This window comes from Urocitellus parryii, chromosome 4 (assembly GCF_045843805.1).
Source record: "Urocitellus parryii isolate mUroPar1 chromosome 4, mUroPar1.hap1, whole genome shotgun sequence".
NCBI lineage: Eukaryota > Metazoa > Chordata > Mammalia > Rodentia > Sciuridae > Urocitellus > Urocitellus parryii.
Window position 1 is genome coordinate 85,383,686 of NC_135534.1, and position 22,962 is coordinate 85,406,647.

At 37.3% G+C, this 22,962-nt stretch overlaps 1 protein-coding gene across 1 annotated transcript in view; it reads right to left on the reverse strand.

The window, feature by feature from the left end:
* Positions 1–4,221: 4,221 nt before the first annotated feature.
* The window catches only part of Maml2 (mastermind like transcriptional coactivator 2), a 323,223-nt gene continuing 304,482 nt past the window's right edge, over positions 4,222–22,962 (reverse strand). Inside the window, exons 3-5 of the mRNA XM_026402743.2 lie at positions 14,079–14,282; positions 8,367–8,478; positions 4,222–7,001 (exon numbers count right to left, since the gene is read on the reverse strand). Of these exons, the coding sequence (XP_026258528.2) occupies positions 5,986–7,001; positions 8,367–8,478; positions 14,079–14,282 (1,332 nt within the window). The 3' untranslated portion in view covers positions 4,222–5,985. The remainder of the gene's footprint in view (positions 7,002–8,366; positions 8,479–14,078; positions 14,283–22,962) is intronic.

A 22,962-nucleotide genomic window follows, 5' to 3' on the forward strand; every position in this document is an offset into this window, starting at 1 on the left:
ACTAGAAAATGTAGTGGTGTGCATCCTGAGGAAAGAGAGGAGTTTTTAATGACTCTCCTCCAGTCATTAATTTGAATGCTCAAGCAGAATTCTTTACTCTTCTTGTTAATAAGAATGTGATCTGTATATATTGTTATAATTTAATATGAGATGTCCCCCAAAAGCTCCTTTGTTAATGAAAGAATATTCAGAGATGAAATGATTAGATCATGAGAACTGTAACCTGACTGGTCCATCCTAGTTTGAATGGACTAACTGGGTGGTAACTGTAGCAGATGGGACATGACTAGAGGAGGGGGGTGCCTGTTGAAGGGTGCATGTTCCATGCCCTTCCTTCCCCTCTCTCTTTCTGCTTCCTGGCTGCTGTGAATAGAGCAATACTCCTCCACTATGCCCACTTCCACCATGATGTTCTGCCTCGTCTTGGGCCCAGAAGCAGTGGAGTTGGCCAACCATGGACTAAAGCTCTGAAACTTGAATGAAAAGAAACTTTTCCTCCTATAAGTTGTTCTTGTCAGGTTATTTTGGTTATAGTGACAAAAAGCAAGCTAACACATTAGTTTCTCTTCCAAAGAGAACTCATTATTACTGTTGTATCACTCTAAATTCATAACTCTGTGTTCATTGCTTACATCTTTTTGTCTAAGATTGCTGGTCCATGTTAGCCTGGCAGAAAATAGTTTACTTTATCTAGTTGTGATGGAATAGGATGATGCAATAAGTAGACAAGGTTTGAATTGCTTCTGGGAAGGAGGTGAATACATGTGGATTATCAGATTTTGAAATTAAAGTTGTGGGGAAAACAGTGTATATGGAAATAGGGCAGCCAGAAGACATTTTTAAATTTAATTTTATGTCTATTGTTTCTTATAATTGCAATTATTTTTTCTTTGTGAAATCATATGTTTTCCCACCCTCAGTCCAGATGATTTGGTCAATATCAATACTTCCACTACCTACAGGGATAAGCATTGACTCAGGACTGACCAATGTGAATGTTCACTGAAGGGACACATACTAGTCAAAGTCAGTGAGAGGCAAAGTTAGATCTTCTGAAAGGGAATCATTCTTGCATGTTTATGTTGGACTTGGAATTGTAAGGATATAGGTTTGGAGCTTCTAGCAACCACTTTGCCACCATGAGAGGACATGCATGCCTGAGCCAAGACATAGGGAAGTAACAATGAGAGATTATAAGGATCCACGGTGTGATGATATTGTTGGGCTGCTGGAGTCAACTATGCCTAAACCCAGAACCAGCTGCTATGAGTAGAAGTTGTGTTAGCCAGTCCAGGTGGTTGGGATATGATTCATTCCTTCCTTCCTTCCTTCCTTCCTTCCTTCCTTCCTTCCTTCCTTCCTTCCTTCCTTCCTTTCTTTATTTCTCCTTCCCTCTTTTTGCTGAAAGAACCCTATAAGAAGCTTCTCTATATGTATGTAGTCATTTACATATTCTTCTTCTTTATCCCTCCCTTCCTTCCATCCTTCTTTCCTTTTGCCAAAAGTATCTTAACAATTAAAAAAGCATCTGTATACTCATGCACATGCTGGAGCTAAAGAGCACTTAAATTTGGTGAAAGGGAATTTAAAATGCTGTTTATATAAATAAACAAAAGCTTTCTATTAATATAATCAGGGACAACAGCATTTGGTTTAAAAAATTTAAGAGAAAATGTGTTTCCCAACTATCATAGTACAGGGTTTTAGTTATATTGTTACTGCCAATGAAATAGATTCCAGGGCTGAATATGCACTTTGCCTAATGGAGGAACTTAAGAAGATGTTACATAGGTATTTACATCTCACAAAATTTCATCCACATACGCCCAATAGAGTTTATTGACTACTTAAGTTATGGTTTTCTCCTCCGCAGTAGGCAAATATTTTCTTTATAAGATTCTGTGATCTTACAGGAAAATGAGCATTTAATGTCACATCCCCTTTGTGATCTTCAGGGCTTGATGTTAGGCAGCAGGCATCTGCATTACTAACTTTCTACTTGTTAGGAGTCCAGTTCTGACCACTTATAAATCTTATTTATGGTTTAAGGAGATGGCAGTTTTGTTAAATAAAGTTCACCAACAAAGTGGAAGCTTTTGAAATATTGAGGGTCTAATGCCTTTTTTTAAATTTTTAAACAGGATGTTGTTGAGTCTTTTCAGTTAACTTTTTAACTTAATTTTTGGGAAAAAAAATATTACAGAGTTCTAGAGTTGGAAAGGAAAGTAGATAGTTCAGCCCCAAACCTCCTTTTTTGGAGTGATTTAAAAAAAAAACCATGAGAAAACACTTATGGAAATAAAAAATGGAAATTGTGGATAAAATAATTAAAAATTTGAACTGCCTTTAGCAACCATAGTATAGAAGGAGTTTGAGCTGTTCTCTCTTTTGTACTAACATTTATTCTCCCATCACCTTTCTCAAATTCTTTCCCTGGCTACATATTGAGGTTCAGAGATAATTTTGGAATTACATACTTCTTTCTCTTCATGTATGGTGTATAATACTTATCTTTGTTGGTGTTGGCTTTATGTGTTTACTATCCAATCTTTCAAGTTCTTTGGGACAAGGAGTATATAAAATATCAATTTTATTATTATTCCATTAATAATGCTAGTAAAACAGAGAATTGCATACATATTTTGGCAGAGGGGAAAGGGACAATGGAACCCTACCAACATATACAACAGTGGGGCAAGAGAATGCAGAAAGGTTCTTCTTTTCCGAGAGGCCCAGATTTCTCTCAGCCTCCTTGCTTCTCAAGAAGGGCTGAGTAAAGGTGCTCAGGCAGGCTGTGGTTTGGGGGTCCTATGTTCCCTCAGCCCAGTCTGACCAAATGCCACAAAGCAAGTCAGACAAATCCCCACAATGCCTGAGAATTAGGCAGTAATTAATAGGTGCTGTGCAGATAAAATTTTAATACAAACTTTCTAAGTGAATTAAAGAACATTAAAATGACATGACTCAGCATTTAGCTAGTACTAAAAGCTTCCTACAGAATAAATTTGACTGTAAGTATCCATTACTATTAATAGTTCTCAGAACTTTCTGGGATGTAGTAACAATATCATTGGTGAATGGAAAGTATGACTTCATACAAGAAAACCACCTCTGAATTTTTTAAAACTATTTTTTACACATGGAATTGCATACAATACAAATATTTACTTTACAAGTAGAAATCTTTACAGTTATGGGTTAAGTTACAGTAATGTAGGTAATATTAGTGCATTCACTTAGAGCGGAGTTATTTATCTTCAGGGCTTAACACAAAACCAAGAATGAATTATTTGCTTAAATTGCTTTCTAGTCTTTGAACTTGAAAAAAGGATGAAAAATTACTTCTACTGCTTGTATAATATATCAAAATGATAAACAATGCCAACAATTAAGTAGTCTGGTATTTCTACAAATGGAAGATTGTATTCCAACAGCTCTTAAGTTGTAAATCCTAAGGTTCTCACTAAATATGTCTATCAAATTGTCATTATCTCAGCTTTCAGGAAAATTGCGTCATCTTTGGTAATAGGCTGCCAACAAACAGAAACTATAGATTACACCATTTGTTCCAAAGAATCCTGTATTTTAATGAATAGCTGAATAAATAGACATTAATTATGAAATTCACATTAAGATAGAAGAAAATCCAAACATTCTGATTGCTTTATCTCTTAAATTTGATAGCTACTACAAAACATACTATTTATGTTAGGGTAAAAATAAACTGAATCACAGAGTGTAACTGGGAAGTGCTGGCAGATATATACAGAAACATGGAGGAGCAATGAAATAAAAGCGTTCATATGTACATTATTTTTCCTTTCTTTTTGCATGGAGAAACACTGTTTTATAAAATGAGAAAACACACAGTAGACCACATGCAACAAGGACAAATACAATGTACACAGTAGAGTAATAAAATGAGACGGAAGAACTATGGGTTTAATAAAGAATTTGAGAGCAGAAAAAAAGGAAAGAATTGAAACCTGGAATGCTTTCTTATTAAGGTTTCAGAATATATGTTTGTCTAACAAGCCTCTTGATAATTTTCAAAGGTTCCCACTTGACCACCTATGGTTTAAGTGTAGAGCTAAAAATAAACCATATTATTGTACAAAACTTTGTATATTAGCATACAAAAGGTAACAATTTACTTTTTGTATAAAATATAACCTTTTGATAGTATATTTATTTCACATATGTATAAATATAACCCAAAGTATATGTTTTAAGTATTTCTACCAAAATATTCTTTACAAAAGTTTACAAAACAAATCATTTATTTATATTTACAAATTAGCACAGAAAATCTGAGCCAGTGATGTTGGTATTCTATAAAGGAAGGAGGGTGCCTCTAGACGTTTTTAAAGACTGGGAGAGGGCTTTGCAGAACTTTCAAAATGTGTTCTTTCAATGCCATCATGGTGGTGCACACCCGTAATCCCAGCTACTTGGGAGAATGAGGCAGGAGGATCGCAAGTTCAAGGCCAGCCTGGGCAATATGGCAGGACTCATTTTTAAAAAGTGTCTTCTTTTTTGAACAGATATTTAAAGACTTGGTTTTTAAATGACTTCAATTAAAGTACATTTGATACTTAAATATGAATGTATAACTAAAATGCTGACAATAACCTTTGCTCCTCTGTAATTAGTATATTTTGCATCCTTCCCAAATCTGCACATCTTCCCCACTTTTAGCTCATCTGTATATGGGTACTGAGATCAAATTACTCAATAAAAACTTTGTTTGATATAGTACTCAGCCCTGTGGGATAAAACTTAGATATGAAGGGCCCATAGCATGTGGCAAGGAATTATCACATCGGGGACAGAAGAATGAATAGGCCACAACTAACATACTACATCTTATTTAGCTATTCACCCCAATTAAAATAATGTTTTCTCTTCCAATTATGCTTTCCTCTAAACTCTATGAAGTAGATTTGTACCCACTCCTACCTGCTACTACTGTTTCTTTTACCTCCAATTAAAACTCAATACTTTCTTATCTTAGTTTTTATTTCCAACTTCCTTTTCTTACAAACCATTCTCTAGTCATCAAAATTAGTATGGAAGACAGGCTCAATTTCACTCACCTCGGGAACAAACCAGTGAGAATCAATCATAATAAATAATACCTCAGGCTACTTCTGGCCAAATAAATCTCCTTATGGCAAGGTCCAGTGTCGGTTTTTTTAAAAAATGAAATCTGATACAGACAGGTGTGCACCAGTATTTCAGTATGATTAGGACAAGTCTTATTTATATCTAAAACTTGGTAGGGAATGGATTCAGATGGTTGTGGAAGCCAACATCGAGTTATGCAGCCCTTCATTCTTATTTCATTACTAGATACAACATCCCACTGAAGTATAGAATATGTGGGACAATTGCAAAAATGAGGACCAAATCTAGGGAAGAAATTCTATCATCAGCTGGATGTTTTCTAGATTCTGGCTTTCCCTCACCTAGAACACCGTTCAGTTACTCCAAACAAATCTATAACATTTCAATCTACCCTGCAAGCTTTAGGAAAATTAAATGAAAAGATAGTGGAAAATTAAACCACACATATCTATGAGAGTAAATTAAGGAATCTGCTGCTTGTTGCTTGGAACTAGTACCTCCCCGTGACACAGGGTTGAAACAAGCTATAAATTCTATTACTTTTCATTCAGGGAGAAAAAGAGCTTGGGAGGTCTATTTTACACAATTAATTACACATTAATATCACAGTTCTGTTTGGATAAATTGGAAAATATGTCCTGGAGTTCAGATGGGGAAAAGAGATCCCAATGTTTTACTTTCAGGTTTCAGATTTTAAAAAATAATTTGGACCAATATGTTCACTACAGTTAGTCTCTGTTTTTAAGCCACAGTATCTTCATGTAATCCATGTGGAAGTCAAAAGTTTGGCCTTTACAGCGTCCTTGTAAAATTCTGCCGTTAGTGCTTCGAGTTTGTGAACTGTCTGCCCTTTCTCCTTCAGGAGTTGTTCCCCAAGATTTCATCAAGATTGATGTCTTTCATCCAGTCATCATTGCCAGGCTCTGTCTTCAATAACGAATCAATGAAATCAGCATCACTGTTGAGGGCAGGACCCATGTTATCAGTCTGTGGGCCGAGGAAGTCAAAAGCTAAGTCACTGCCATGGTCAGTTCCTTGAAAAGCCCTGGAACTTTGGTTGGATGAAGGAAAAGTGTTGGGTGTCAGGGATGGTGGCTGGTTTATACCTGTCCTTGACTGATTCAACCCTGTCCCTGACTGGTTCAAATTAGACAAAATCTGTGTGCTTAGCTGATTGGGTCTGAGATTCAGACCCCTGAGTGGACCCATGGTTTGTCCATTTAATGCTTGGTTCATTTGGTTCATGGGTCTCATTTGCACAGCTGGTGTTAATTGGTTAGGAGGAGCCACTGCCCTCTGGGAGAATTGCTGGCTGCCCACTGCCTGCTGCAGTGACTGGTTTGGAGTGTAGGTGGCAGGCGTTCCTGTAGGGAAGCGGACTCCTGTGGACTTCAGAGCTTCCTGCTGTTTGGTTGTTGCTTCTTGAGAGGCCCAGTTTGGTGCTGTTGTGTTGGATGTGATCATTACATTGGATGTTCTCTGGGTTGGCATGCTTGCCGTATTGTGGGTTAAATTTGGTCTCAGTTGTTGTGAATTGCTAACAGATCCAGCTCCAAAAGTGGCCACATTGCTATTGTTATTTGGCCCTAAGGTAGATGACCGTGACATCAGAGGGTTGTTTTGATTGGCTATAAGTTGATTTGGATTTCTCTGTTGGGTCATTTGATTCATTCCTGAAGGGACACTATATGTGCCAGGCTGATTACAAGGCAGATTTCCATACATCCCAATGTTCTGAACTGCTGTGGATAATGATGGCATTCTTGTTCCATGAGCAGTAGACATGAGGCTGGAATTGGGAGTTAAAATTGTGTGTGTCGAAACTGGGTTTGTCAAAGCCTGGTTAGAGTTCAAACTCACCGTCGATGAGCCACCTAAGAAAGAGAAGAGAATTAGATCCATTCATATCGGGGATATTATCTCCTTCTTTATAAGCAATTTGCAAGACCTTACCACCTCTGAAACTGATTTTAGATACAAGAACAATTTAAGATAAATAATCATTAAACATATTATGTAAAAAGAATAAGACAGCTTTGAGGAGAAGCATCACCTTGAGTCACTCCTTAGTTCAGAGTTTACACATTATAGAAAGAGCACTAAAATAGAGTGGCTTTCTCTTATAGATAGCAGGGAAAGGAGGAGATAGTGAAAACTTATAAAGAAGGCCTAAACTAAGAAGGCCTTAGCCTAAGTAACTACATTTTAAAACAAAACTGCAGTCTCCACTACCCAAGCCTATGAAGCCCTCCAATACTGTCCTCCGGCATAGCTTGATAAAATAAGTACTTTCCACAACCTTGATAAAACTCAGAGTTAAGTCATTGTCATTTGCCTTCACCCTGATAAAGGCAGAGGCGAGAGATCAGGGTGGAAACCAGCAGACCAGATGTCCTGACCCCAGAATGAAAGACATCACTGAGAGACCTGGTAACAGCTGATAGGGATTGAAAGGACGAGTAGTAACCTCAACATTTAGCTTAAATGATGGAGCAAATGAATCAACCAGCTGACACTGATGCCCACATGCCAGAGAGCCTGATGAGGACCTAGACTAACATCCCAACTCTGCATCATCCTTATCACTCTCAAACTCTACAGCCACATCTTGAACTTGGTGAGAACAGCAACTTCTTCTTAGGACCCTCTCCTCAGCCGGCAAGTCTCCATCGCTTCCTGACCTGATCACTATGGTCTGAGTGAGTGTGCATCTGCTGGACTTAAGGTCTAAGACTTGAGACTTTAGATCTGGCACTTGAGCTTAGCATGCAGAGGGAATGTCTGTAATAGGTCTGTCATAATTAAGGATATTTGCAGTGCTTAGAGTTAACTTAGAATTGTTTGCTTTGAATTATGTCTATTGCAGTGCCCAGCATTAAGGATAGTCATTTTCTTGATTAAGAACCTATAGAGGGTCTGGGGCTGTGGCTCAGTGGTAGAGCGCTCACCTAGCATATGTGACGAGCTGGGTTCAATCCTCAGCACCACATAAAAATAAACAAATAAAATAAAGGTATTATGTCCAACTATGACTAAAAATATTTTTTAAAAAGTACCTATAGAGTGGAATTGTATTGAGTGATTTGAGTGAATAAAGCATTGAAAAGGGCAGAAGCATGTGGACATTTTTTATTTCTCCCTCTCGAGTGCGTAAGTTGCACCTTTGTTCGTCACAACAAAACTGAACAGTTTTCTTCTTTTCTCAGTTATGATTTTTACTATTTTTAAAAAATACTTACCAGAATACTGAGCAGCTGGTTGCAGATTGCCAACATTTCTTCTTTGGTCTTTGTAATCTGGGGGTGGCCTTGTCAAATGTCGGTTTATCTGATCTTGTGGAGCCATTTTCTCCTTGAAAACACAAAAAGAAAACATGTTAATTTGTATCATTACTTTTTCACTTTTGAAATCTATGTGCTATTGAAAAAAGTAAGAATACAGGAAAAATTTGGTAGTCAAAAGTTATAAAGTATGGCCTTATTTAGTAGTGCTAATTCAGAGACAAATCTTTTCAATTTCAATAAACTTTCTGCATGGAAATGTCATTTTTTCTCCATAACATACAACATGTGTTTTGGGTGTAGTAACTATTCTCATTTCCTTTATTTTGCAATTAGTTTTCAATAATAACTAAAGTTCAGTGAGTTTTGAGACAACATTTCTAGTTTTATGTCGTAGCATGCCTGATATATTTTTATATCTATGTATGACTCAGGTGCCACAAGTTTGGAAAACCTAAGAGTACCATTGCCAGATAAAATACTGAACACCATGGAATTCTGTATTTTTATCTGTCAAATCTGGTAACCCCAAAGAGGAAGAGATATTAGGCACTATATACCCTCTTTTGACCCCTCATAATTAATCTTCCAAGGTAGGCATGATTATTCTCGCTAAAAAAAAAGAGAGAAATAAAATGGAAGCTTTGTTAGACTAAGTAACTTGCTCATAGTCACATAGTATACAAGAGAGACCAAATCCTGAGTCCAAAACTTGAGACTTTTTCCTACCATATAAAAATACAAGAATTCCTTGATATTCTGGTTATCAGTGCTCCATTCTAATAGCATAGAATTTTGTCAAACTCCCTTCTATTCTTGATCTTCAGAATAGGTGAGTTTGGGACATGTTATGGTTTGCATTGAGGTGTCCCCCCAAAGCTCCTTTGTTAATGCACCAATATTGGGTGGTAAAATGGCAATGGGAGCTCTAACCTAATCAATCCATCCTAGTTTGAAAGGACTGACCCAGTGGTAACTGTAGGCAATTGGGTCATGGGTGTAGGTGGGTCACTAGGTGAGATGGGTCACTAGGGAGGTGTCATAGAAGGGTTCACTTTCCCTGTAGCTGCACTCCCTCCATTTCCTGGCTGCCTTGAAGTGAGAAGCACTACTTTGCCACACCCTTCTGCAAAAAAGTTCTGCCTCACCTTGGCCCTAGAGCAATGGACTCAGCCGACTATCAACTAAACCTCTGGAACCTCCTTTAAGTGTTCTCAACAGGTATTTGGTGACAGCTTTGTCAAAGCTGACTAACATAAGAGATAAAGAGATATAAATATTACTTGACTTTTTTAGATTGTCAGTGCCTTCAGTCAAAGACAACCAGGAATAAATCTATTGGGTTTGTTACCTCATTCCAGCAAGGGAGAACATATATCCTGGAGAACCACAGGGGTAGCTCAGTAGGAGCACATGTTGGAAAGAGCCCACCACACGATTTGGACTTTGGGTGATTTAGGGAGGGTCTAAGTAAGAGGAAAAATTTTTTTCTGGATTGAAAGCTGTCAGAAAATGACATTGACTGTATGACTGAGTAAAGAAGTATTTATCTATTTAGCAAAGGAGGCAGATGTGTGGCATTTTGTGGGTCACACAATGACCTTGTTTGTGTTTGTTTTTGGACAAAATTATGAAGTAGCCTTATTTTGTCTCACTTTATCATGGTATCAGAGTAACTGTCTGAGGTTGATATTTTGTAAGCTTGTTTATGTTCAACAGAGAACAAAATAACTTGGCTCTGAATATCATTTCAGTTCTGGAACTCAAGGGCTGCTTTTTTTCTTTCTTAGCATGGATCAGGAAACTTTTGGAATTGCTTCACAGATTTTGTATATACTCCAAAGCAACCTCCATGTTCAAAGATAAAAATAATTGGCATAGGTAGAACAGAACACTACAATTACAGAAAAGTTAATAAATAGGAAAAAAAAACAACCCTTGTAATAGATGAGTCAATTAACTGGAAGCCAAATGTGCTCTGCCTAATTAGAACTCACTTCAACCATGGGCTTCTCAGTTTCCCATCAAATCCCAAACCTTCTGAGTAGAAAACATCTACTATAAAGTGAGGGAAAGGGCCTTAAGACAACAACAAATCATTTCTTGTTTCTAAGAAGGAAACTTGAAAGACAGTATTTTTTGGACATCAAGTAACTCATATAAAACACAAATCTGATGAGCTAAGTGTAAATGAATCAGAAACATATGGATTACATTTTATTTAAGCACGGGTTTACAAATTAAGGGGAAAAGTGGTTGGTGAAACTCTTTTCTGGTTTTGCCCAAAATCTAAATGTTTTTTTTAAAAAAAAAAAAACAGCTTGAGATGTTCTATGAACCCAAATGTGGCAATGTGCAAGGATCCTTGTTGTAAACTATTGTGTAAACTGACAGTTTTGAATTTTAAGCCAAGCATAGGACTTTCTGAATTTTTCTCCTTTCCAAAAAACATCTTTCTTACAGACTTAGGTGTTTCTACTAAGGATGAGAGGACATATGTGCATACGTGTGTGCATGTGTGTGTGTGTGTGAGAGAGAGAGGGAATTAGGCCCTTGATTTTCCACAGTAGACTAGGTTTCAACCTGGATTTAGTTTTATTTTTGATGTGTTCCCCAAAATCTTTCTTTTACTCCCAGGGCTCAATTGTTGTTGTTCAAAGGGTTAACATACACCTCTCTGAAACTTGAGTTCCTTAAACTACCTTCCCACAAATAAGGTAGACCTAATGGCCTTGTGCACAGATATTACCTAGAATTGCCATGCCTTTGCTTTGGGCGCAAGGGTAATGAAGCCTAGATTCTAATGCTGAATGGAGATAGCTACATTTTACAAGAGAATGACATTCCCATCCTACGCAAATGTAAACTCACAGGCCATCCCTGAAGTTACTACCGTGTAATATGAAATTTAGTTTATCAGTTAATTTCTCAGGACAAGCCACTTTCTTTTATCCCAAACCCTAAGATATAAATCATTCATACATGTACATATCTGTCTTGCTTTAGTCTCCTCATCTGTAAAAAGGTGAGATCTGTATAATTATAGGACCTTCCTCTTATTCCTATTTTAAGGATAATCCTTTAATTCTGTAAAAACTCAGCACGGTATCTGGCACACAGTAGGTGTACAATACGTGTCAGTAATGATGATGTTCATTGCAACAGGAATTGCTCATTTCTTTGTGCTTCATTGGTGGGAGAATAGAGAGTAACAGACTTTCATGAGAAAATGTCTCAATTTAGGTGTCTATCTGGTCTTGCCAACTGACTGCAAAGGACTACAAAGCATATGCTAATGTAAAGTGGTATCAAAGACTGTTTCTTCCTGGATATGCTAAAAAGCATAGGCACCCTCAATGGTGTTCAAACAAAGGGAAAGTGAATGGTTTATAAAAATCACAAAAAGTGCAGCCTCATTCTCATGCATCTCCCACAGCTTATGCCACTGCCCTTTGCACCTGTCCCAGTGTGACTCAACAGGGGCTTGGTGAGAGGCCAGGGCCAGACTAGATCCTCATGAAATGTGTATGCCACACTTTCTTGTCTTTGAGTCAGAGATGAAAATCCAGAAATCCAACCACTGCATGTCATCAGATTAGTAGTATTGATGGGAATAATAAAAATAAATAATAATAATAATAATAAAATACCTATGTTGCAATGAACTCAATTTTAGATGGAATATTTTCTTTTCTCTCCTGCTTTTTGTTTCTAAGCTCTTTAGTTTATAAGGATAAAAGAAAAGGAGGAAGGGAAGAAAACAGATGGGAAGACCGAAGAAGACCGAAGTTTTCAAAACTAGAATTTGTAGGAAAAAAACCAATGGAATCACTTTGTGATCCAGGCAGTGGCTCTCCTATATCTTATACATCAGGGTAGGACTCAAGGTCATCTGTAAATTTATTTCTTACTACTCCTTATTCATCATCAAATAAATTTATTTCTCATTATTTCTTCTGATATGTTCTGGACTTCCAACTTATTCCATTTATCATTTTTAAAAAACTTATGTGATCGTAATATTATTATTTATACTTTTCTTTATACATTACATCTTTCATAATGAAGTTTTAAACTAACAACAAATATATAACCAGGCTCTACCTTTTCTTCCTTGCTCCACCCTCGGCGTGGCATGGGAGACCCTACCTACTCTCTCTGGCAGAATGCTATAGTCTTTCTAAGTCAAAGTCCAAATTTATCTTCTCTGGGAGATTATCTTCAATTTTCCTAGGCTGAATTTAATCTTTATCTCCATTACATTTTCTCTTACTACGTCTATACCTTAGCTATAATGCAAATCTGAATATAGTACTTCTTGTTTAAAGTCCGTAAAATCCTCTCCATTATTTTTCAGACAATGTAAATTCTGGCTTATCAAGCTCTGTCCTCTGGCTTTCTTACCCATCACTTCCCTACCTTGTGCACCTTTTATATAATGTATTAGGCATTGTCCTTTATTGTCTCTGGATCTTTGAATATGCTGTTTCTTTGGGCTGGCACAACTCCCTAGTCTTCCTCCCTTCTCCCACTGTACCTTCAGACCTTCAGTAGATATAACTTCCTCTCAGAAACCATTTCTAGTAGTTTTTACTGCATAGGATTTGATCCCTGGATTCCAATGGCCTATTTATTTGACATCCCAGTGGGCTATATACTTTTCTGGGAGCAGAAAGGGTCTTTCTTCTTTATTGTTGTTTTTTCACTTAAATAAATATTTACTGAATAATTATGGTGTTTACAACACTCTGCATTTCTGATTCTTACTACAAAGCTCCTTGAATATAAAGTTATTGGATGCAATTTTTTTCGCTTTTCTTTTTTTGCTGTGCTGGGGATTGAATTCATGGCCTCACATACTCTAAGTAAGTACTCTACTGCTGAGTTATATCTCCATCCCTTATTTTTCTCTTTTCTTTCTATCTTAATTCTTTTATTCTGGAGATGTATAACTTTGTCCCTTTTTTATTTCATTTGGTCAAATAGTTTGAAGGCAAAGAATGAAAACTGTTATAGATGGGGCTGTGTTTTTGACAGGGAGGAAGGGATCAGATCAGATATTTTATATTTACATCTGAGGATACAGAGGGATAAACAGATAAATATTGAAGTTGGATTTATGTTTAGGTAGTGTTTGAGAAACACAACTTTGCCTTTCTTAAAAGGTCATATAAATGGGGCAAAAATAGGAAATATACTTTTAATTTTCTTAAAAATCATCTTCCATTCTGAGATTCTGTGTTTTAAAAGCCAGATCTTAGTTTTGAAACTTCATGTTGAATTTTTAAACTGCTTTTAAAACTCATTTATCTCTAAAATCAGTTTGGATATGAGTTCATTAAAATTCTATTCACTATTTCTGCCCCTTGGGGCTGGGGAACAACAGTGGTTTCTTTTGCTTGATTCAAATGCCCATGTTAGTCATTCTAGGCATTCCTGTGCCGGGCAGGGCGAGTGAGCCAAGGTGCTGTGCATTCCAAGTGTCCAGCAGCTGGAAAGTCAAGTTTTGTTTTTTTTTTTTTTTCCTGCAATGCTTTAAACATATATAGTTAGCCTCCTTTACAGCCAGGACACCCTGTCACTGTTACAGAAGTCGGCACAGAGAAAAGGGCAACAAATAGAAATGGAACCAACAAGAATGTGCGTTAGAAGTTAGCAAAAAATTTTTACCGCATCAACCAGCATCTGCTGCTGGAGAAGAAGCTGCTGTTTCTGCTCCATGATCTGCCTCTGTAGAGTCTGTTTCTTTCCCATCAATTGCTGATTCAACAGTGACTGCTGGGAGTTCATGTAACCACTTCCAGTGTTTGGATTTGAGCAGGGGTTGGAACTTGGACTTGGGCCTGTGTTCTGGCCTACCACAGAATGTTGATCCTAAAGAAGGGAAAGGAGGGGGAAGCTACCATGAATTAAAAGAAGAAAAATGTAGCACAAAGATCACAAGCTTAGATTCCAAACATTTTTCATCCTGTTAAAGATTGACCATGCTTAATGGGTTGGAGATCAGAGAATTTCTTTTGAAATGTAGACATAACTGCATATCACAACAACCAAAGCAGGTAGGTTAATGACATCAGGACCCTGGATCAGCTCCCATGTGACTCTGATGGTGCAGCCTCCACATTCCAGAAAGTGTTTGTAGAACCTCAAAGGAAAAAAAAAGTACTATAAAACATATGGCAAGCCTTTCAATTTCTCAGGAGCAAACACCATAGAGTAAAAAGTATGTCCTTTTCCCTAGAGTTAGCATGTATTATTGCTGACCCAGAGATCAAAATGATGTTCCAAGTCGCGTATTTAACAATTTAATGACCATTTTGGACAGATGGCATTCTTCCTTGCCCAGCTTTCTATGACACGAGGGCAGGAAGGCCTATGAACTTCTGTTTTTCAAACACTTTGAAACCTGGAAAGATTTCACTTCTAAGACACTTGTTAATTTCACTCCCTCATCAATAACTCAGGAATCTCAGAGCATTATCCAGTAGAACACCTGGATAAAAAAATATTGATTAAAAACTCACATTGCATATCAAATAAGATGGATATTGGTGAATTGCCATTCTAATTTGAAGAATTTTCCAGTGCGTAGGCACTGACAGCTCAGGACTCGACAGGGCAGAAAGCCAAACCCCGTCAAGTATTCTCATGAATTCCCAATGATGTGTTTAGGATTGAGCTACTGGGTAAAAAAGACTAGAAAACATAGTTCTGACCTTTGAGAATTTATCACCTAAGTAAGGGATAATACACTTATGTATATAAAGATGAGAAATTATGGAAGCACACTTTAGATTATATAAACACAAAGATCCCCAGACTTTGATGTAACCATTTGAGAATCAGGTTATAATGCAGATGCCCTGGCTTGCCTGCACCAACCAATCTGTTCTTTCCTCAGGGCTGAGTACCCTTACGTTCAAGAATGGAAGGGAGTGTGTTGGGAAGAAAAATCGAACAGCAGGAACAGGGTGGGGAGATCCTCCTCACCAGTTTGTTCAAAATAATCAAAGCCATCTCTGGAGGACATCTTCTGGGGCTCTGAAGGAGTCAGCCTCTAATACATTTATATCCCCATAACCAGTCAGTTCTTTCAGTGTTAAATCCACCATGGCCCTTGGAAAAGATTTTGTGTGTCTACAGACCACTAGGAATATGGACATGAAGACAGCACTTGAGAATCACTAACAGAATGGTAGTAGAGGAAGATCTTTGAATTGAATGTCTTGGAGAGCAAGTAGAAGGGGAAATACATGGAGGATTGAGGGTAGAGCCTTTGAGTCCATGCAGACCAAGGAAGGGAAGCAGAGCCTGTGATTGGGAGAAAGAGGCAAGTCAGAGAAGTATAAAGATTGGTGGTAGAAGAAATCAAGCTGATAGGGAATATATACGAGGCAGAGGTTGGCCCTCCACACTCTATTTCAACCAGAATAGAAATCTGCTCTTTTCTGTGACATCATTTGGAGTTTTACACAAGACTTTGAAAAGAGTATTTCATGTTTAAAAAAAAATGGCTGACAAACATTGGTAGGGAAATTTAAAGGATTTTTCAGACTTCTTTGAACAGCCATACAATGGACAAAAGCATGAGCTCTGGAGACTGGGCCTCCTTGGTTGTGGCATTTATTAGTTGTGTGGTCTAGTAGAAGTTAATTCACCTCTGTAAGCTTGCATTTCCTTAACTGTAAAATAAGAACAGTAATGGTACTAACTCCTTGGGGTTCCTGGAAGAATTAGGGTTGATAATCCAATGCCTAGCACACAGAAAGTACTCAGTAATGATAACTGTTCATAACTGTTAATGTTACTCAACACAAAGGAGCTATAATCTGTTTTTGTTTGATTTTTCCTTGTGAAGCAAAGGACACAGGTCTTGCAGACTGCTGAAAGCTGTTCTGTGTCAGCTTTATTAGAAATGGAGAGCTCTCCATTCAGTTGCTGGTTATGATTATGAGCCACTGATGGAGTCAGGGAATTACCTTCATTCTCCTACATGGAGATGTTAAAAAATGGGCTGTCTTTGGGGGAGAGCTTCTTTTACCTATGTTATAGGACTGCTCAGGACTCCAACACTATGTTCTTTGTTATATTGGCCTCTTTTTAAACATCTAATTATTTTTTCATACAGCAACCAATATACATTTACCAAGTACTGTGAAATGAAGGTAATTACATTAATGACATAAAATAAATCAGGTAAAATTTAGAAGAGCGTCAGGAACATAAAACTTAATAACACATGATCTTAAATAAATTCTCCTTATCAATTATCAATAATTTGATTATTTACATGTTTTTGTATTTTTTTATATTACAGAATGCTTTAGAGACCATTGTCCTTGTGAAAGAGCTTATATTTATACTATAAGGTATATTTGAACTGCAGATGTGATCTGATGAGTCCCCAGATGTTTTAAACACAGGTTGGCCCTTCTGCTCTCTAGTTGGCCATAGTCTCCTCTACTTCATATTTATTATAGCCAGCTATCTCCTTCATTTGTATTATGTCTCCAGTCTATGTAAGTAATTAGAGTTAAGATCCATAGCTTACAAATTATGTAGCAAGATAAGATATGCCACACACCATACATATATATTCACCCAAAGTTGTGATAGTAAGAAGTGATGCCTAATAATTTTCACTGGGTAGTATGAAACCTACTAGTACCTTCGGATTAAGACCCAGATCACCTAATACCTAGTCTAGTTTCTCATGCACCCATCAATGAATTTTTGACAAATTTGCTGAATGTCAATTATGTGCTAGGAAGTTTTCTATTTTCTAGAGTTTAAAAAAAGTATTTAGAAATAAAAATAAAACCATGAGAAGGAAAAGAGGTGGACAGAGTTTTCAATGGCAAAATTGGTGAACTTCAAAATGATTTCTGGAAAGATCAGGAAACCACCCTTCTCTAAGATTTTAAAAAGATTTTCACATGTGCCAAGAAAATGTAGCTATGTGTCTTTCTCTAATTAAACAGATGGACTGTGCTAAATTTAGTTTCACTCCTTCACAATCCTAAAAGATATTCTAGGACTCCTTTCCCTAGAGTCCAAGGGTTCTCTAAATTTAAAACTAGTGATGAGGTGAAGGTTCACTGGTATGAAGGAAAGAATAAGAGATATATGCTCTTTTTGGAGTTTTGTAGATTTTTAATTGTGGCTTCTAGTCCATGGACCTTACCTTGTGCTCTTCTATATACATTCTTTCAATTAATGATTAAAGTAATATTTTGCTGCTATCACATTTTTTTGCCCTTATGTTAGCTGTGAAACACAAAACACCTCCTTCGCAGACTCACTGTCATTGCCAAGATGTTGTGCAAACTTTAGTACATAAAATATTTTGAAAGAAAAATATGCTCCAATGCATTGGCTCTGGTTTCCATGTTCAGCTTCAATCTTTGCCTTAAACTCAGTCATGTAGAACTTGAGATCACAGAAATCATCTGTTTCTCCCCCAAACACATTTTCTCTGGAAGGGCATGTAAAGGTCATGGTAAAAAGAGCACATCTTTAGCCTATAGATGACAGTGTATGTGTGTGATTGTGGGTAAATTTATACTATTCCCATTAATGTAGTCTTTTATGTAAAAGAAAACCCAATTTTCTAGAGAAACTCAAGTTAAATACTGATGTGTCAGCAAGTAATAGCCACATGACTATTCCATTTTGTGTTTTTTTCCTGTTTTTACTATAAAATTGCAGTAGTTAATATTTACCTACAAATTCGGTTTTGATCCCATTCTCCTGGGATTTAATATTAATTTACATTTAATATGTATTTATAATGATTCACATGAATGTGAGAGAGTGTGCATGTATTTTGAGATTTTTAGAGTCCTTTCACAATGTTTTTAAGTCACTAAGATAGGGTAGCATGCCAGTGCTTAAACATGGTTCAAGTTTCTTGATCTTTGTTTTCATCCAGCCCATAACTGCCAGACCAATGAATTTACACATTTGTATTCTACCAATAATCAACCTGTCTTCAGAATTCTTAACTTCTCTCTACTTTCGTTCATTCATTCACTCATCTAATGTTTGTTGAGCATTTACTATGCATCATGCATTCTTCTAGGCCTTGAGAATAAAGCAGCAAACAGATCAACATGACTTTTCATGAATCTGGAACAAACAAAATTTTTTATGAGTTTCAGAGTCAGAACCTTTTTGTGGAATAAATTCGTTTTTCCAAATGCCATCCCAACCAAGAAGGGTTGGAGATCTCAATTAAGCATTTCTTTGGTTCTGCACAGTTGGTCCTACACTTACTCTAATGTCCAATTTTGAGCATCCTCTGTCTCTAAGGTTGTAGGCCTTTCATCAGCATCTCACTACTCTGTCTCAAACCACTACTAGCTTTTAGTTACCTAATTTATGCTCTTTCACTCTGAAAATATTTAAAAATTATCCCAAATCAGTAATGAATATCTCATAATAAATTCATGTACATATTTTTTAAAAATCTCCATCCTAGTCTATCATTTAAAAAGAACCTGGATATTCTTGATGGAGTCACTACATTCTAAATAACTATGAATTCAAACTCTATACAGACACTAGACAAAGCCTCTCTCTGTCCATTCATCCACTTGCCCATCTATCCATCTATCCTATCCACCAACTTGTCTATTGTCAACCTGTCTGTCTATCTAGTCTAGTTCAAATTCAAAAGCAACAGTCCCCTTTATCACATTCCTAATCATTCAGCTTCTTATATTACAGAAAAATTCTTGGTATATTATTTGAAACGCTCTTCAGCATTTTGCTATTGTTATTAATAGCATATGAATGAAGAAAATGCTAAATACGGATCTTTACACACAATGAATTCCATGCATTTCTTAAACAAATAAACAAACAAACATGTATCGACTGACTGTAACATATGTGCCAGAAATTTTGTTAGGTACTAGAGAAATCAAGATAATTTGGTCTTACAAGGCTTTCACCTCCAAGGAGAAAAAAATTATCATACTCTGAATTGTGGACAGTGATGTACCACAGCACCAAAGTATGTGACTACTAGAAAAGCCTGCTGCTGCTTGCCTAAGCTTTTGATGTTTGTTTTTCTTTTTGTTTTGTTTGTTTTTGAGACAGGGTCTCCTAAGTTGGCCAGGCTGACCTTGAACTTGAGATCCTCCTGCCTCAGCCTCCTGGGTAGTTGGGATTGCAGGCATGTGCCTCCAGGCCAGGCTTACTTTTAAGTTTTGTAACTGTACTACTGATAGGCAATTTATTTCCCAGAATGCTGTTACAGATATTAGTAGACCATCTGGAAAATCATCTATGTGATAACTAAACCTTTTAGCTGGAGACAATCAAACAATTTTATAACTTGGCATGTGTGTTTTAAAGTATTGTAAATGTGTCAAAAGCATCCTTTCCCAAGTTTGTTACTTCGTTGGTTTAACATTTTGTTCATGGGTCACCACAGGAAGTACTTTTAACCCAATGAGTTGCAAACTATCTTTAAACCTCCTGGAAAATGAGGGGACATTTGAATTCATAATGGCAACCCTTATCCTCCCTGTAATTGCATTTCACCAAAGATAACTTGAAGAACTTTTGAAAAAAAGTCGAAATTTTAAAAATAAGAAAAAATCCTACTCCTCCAGCCTAACCAGCTGGCATCTAATTGAACATTTCTAGCATAAATATTTAAAGAAATGGTATGTATAAAGAAAATCTTGTAAATCTCAGTAGCAAACAGTGGAGGAGAGGCTGGCCACTGGGTCGTAATTCCACAAAATGTCTCTGCAAATCATGGTCAATATGTGTGAGATCTTTTTAAAAAATGTTAACTAATAAAATTCTGGGATTACCTCTTTCTTTCATTGTAAGGCAATACAAGGTATCCATCAGGGCTGATTTCATCAAAAGGTAAAATGAAGTGCAGTTACACGTCTCTTAAAGCAGCAAACAAAAACATCCACTGTTTCATTGAAGTATATTGAAACATTAGGACTTACTGAATTCAGTCAATTTCGCTGCTAAAGCAGTTTTGTGGGATGAAGAGTGGCACAGTAACTTTCACAAAGGAATCAAAGGTATAGGGCAGGTATTGTTCTCTTACTATTAAAAAATTTTAAAAAATATTTGTGTCATTCTAGGTATCTAGATGAAGTGTCCATTTCTCTTAACTTATTTAGAAGTTGGATATTTAATGATTTTTCCTCCCACAAAAATGAAATAATGTGGGTTATTTGAGATTTTGGCGTGGGATGACTGCCCTTTCTTTTTCTTGGCTTCCAGAGCTAGGCATCTGCAATTTGCAAAACAAATTCAAGATAAAGTACCCAGCTGGGCAAGTCTGTACAGTGGACCTCACATACTGGTTTGCTGTTCAATCAATCTTTTTTTTTTCCCCCTCTCTTCTTTCTTTCCCTCTTTTCCTCTTCTTTCCCTGTCTCAAGGAACTAACTGCTCAATTGTTCCTCCAGGCTATTCATCTTCTGAGCTGTCTGCTGATAAAGCCATTTACTTATCTCTGGCCTGAGAAACAAGCTGCCTTAACTGTTGCCTTCCCTCCAAGCTGGCAGGCCTACTCACTTCTTTCTTTGCTTGTGGCATGGAGAGTGAGGTAGCTGTGGGTGGCTAAAATAATTGAACATTCCTTGTCTGACACCACAACAATGGCAACAACAATAATGATGACAACAAAACAATTCATCAGGAAACCGTCCAGGAAACAGCCTGCAAACAGAAGGACTGAAGGGATAAGACACTCCTGTCCTCCGGGTGCCAGGTCTGCCAATCTCCTATTTCAAGGGTCAGCAGACAATGACAGGATGTGCCAAATCCCCCTGCCACCTTTTTTCGGTAAATAAAATTTTACTGGGGCACAGAGGTTCACACCCATTTACATATTATCCCTGGCTGGTCTCACACTCCAACAACAGAGATGAAAGGGTTGTGACGGATACCTTAATCACTCACAAAGCATAAGATGTTTACTATCTGGCCCTTTACAGGAAATGTTAGCTGACCCTGGTTCTATTTAGCTATATTGCCCAGGGAATGCTAGATATTTTTGTCTTTCATAGTAAATTAAAAACATATACCTTATAGAAAGTACCTAGAAATTCTTGGAAATAACCGGCAAATTGGGAATAAGAAATACTTATGAGATCTGTTTGCAATGGCCATCCATTCCTGCAGCTACTATAGGTAAAGGAGACTGAAAGGCAACTTAGAGATCCTTCACCCAATTTCATTGTACTGATGACACATTACCCAGAAAGGTTAAGGAATTGACATGCACAAGGTCATACACACTGAAATGTGAAGAACATATATCCAAATCTAAGAAAATGCATTAAGGAGAAATAAACAGAAAAAAAATATTTGCTTGAAAGAAGTGTATGTAGCTTGTCTGATAGAATAGGATCTGTAGGAGTGAGGGGTCAGGTTAAGGAGATGCTGAAAGGTGGAGTGTGGAAAAACAGAAGACTGTATTTGCTTTCACACTTTTTCTTGGTCCTTTACCATTATGAACAGTAGCTGCTTTTTTCCTCTACCTAATAGGGCTTTTTTTTTTTTTCACTTGCTCAGCAAGGAAATTCTGATTGTATGTTTATAATCTGTTTGGTTAAATGATTAGAATGAGTTTTGTGGTCACTATAGAGTTCATCCTTCAGATGTTACTTAATTTTCAAGTCACCAGGACACTGCATCTATTCTTAGCCTCTGGGGTGGACACTTATTATGGGTTGGCACAGAGACCAGTTCCATGAGTGAGGAAGCAGCACTGGGGTGGGAGAACAGCCAGGAACAAAACGTCAGTGGGTCAGGGTGGAGTGGCAAGAGTTTGGTAACTCAGGGGAAGGAATGAGAAATTGGTCTTAAAAGAGAAATTCTTCAATTTTAGAAGGGCTTTTTGTGGCAGGCCTGAACTTTCTGCTTTGTAAGTTGGCTTCAGCTTTCTGCCCCTGGAACAGTGGTTTCAAACTTTTCTATGCATCATAGTGCCTTCTGAGGACATCACCAAGCTGTGGATTCTGCTCTCCTCTCATTCCCACAAACACAGAGATGACTAGGGATTTTGTCTAACAATTTCAGGGAGTTTACAAAGTCTCTAAACATCTACAGACTGTACATAGTCCTCAGGCTGAAAACACCACCCCTACTCATTAAAGGTTAGTGTTTATGAAAGTCATGAAATGGCATTCCTTGGAGTACATCCTCTATACCGCACTGTCAGCTTGAAACTATCCACATTTTCCAGCAGAAGCAGAAAAGGGGGACAGAACTTCCTGTTTTGAGGCATATGGGGTGAAAATGCTGCCTGTTTTCAAAGGCAACTGGAAAACCAAAGAAAAAGAGGCAAAGTTGAAATTGGTTGCTAAAGCCAATGTTTTTGAAATGGGTGTGCCACCTTGGAGGGGCCCTTGGCACAAAGGACATTTCAGGAAGGGCTAGTGGGAGATGATGGAGATCATGAAGTGGACAACTACAATGACCATGTATCTGTTGCAAGGCAAGAAGATGCACAGAAGGAGTCCCATTCCTAATAGTTATCATTTCTTGAAAGTTATGGTGACAGGCCATA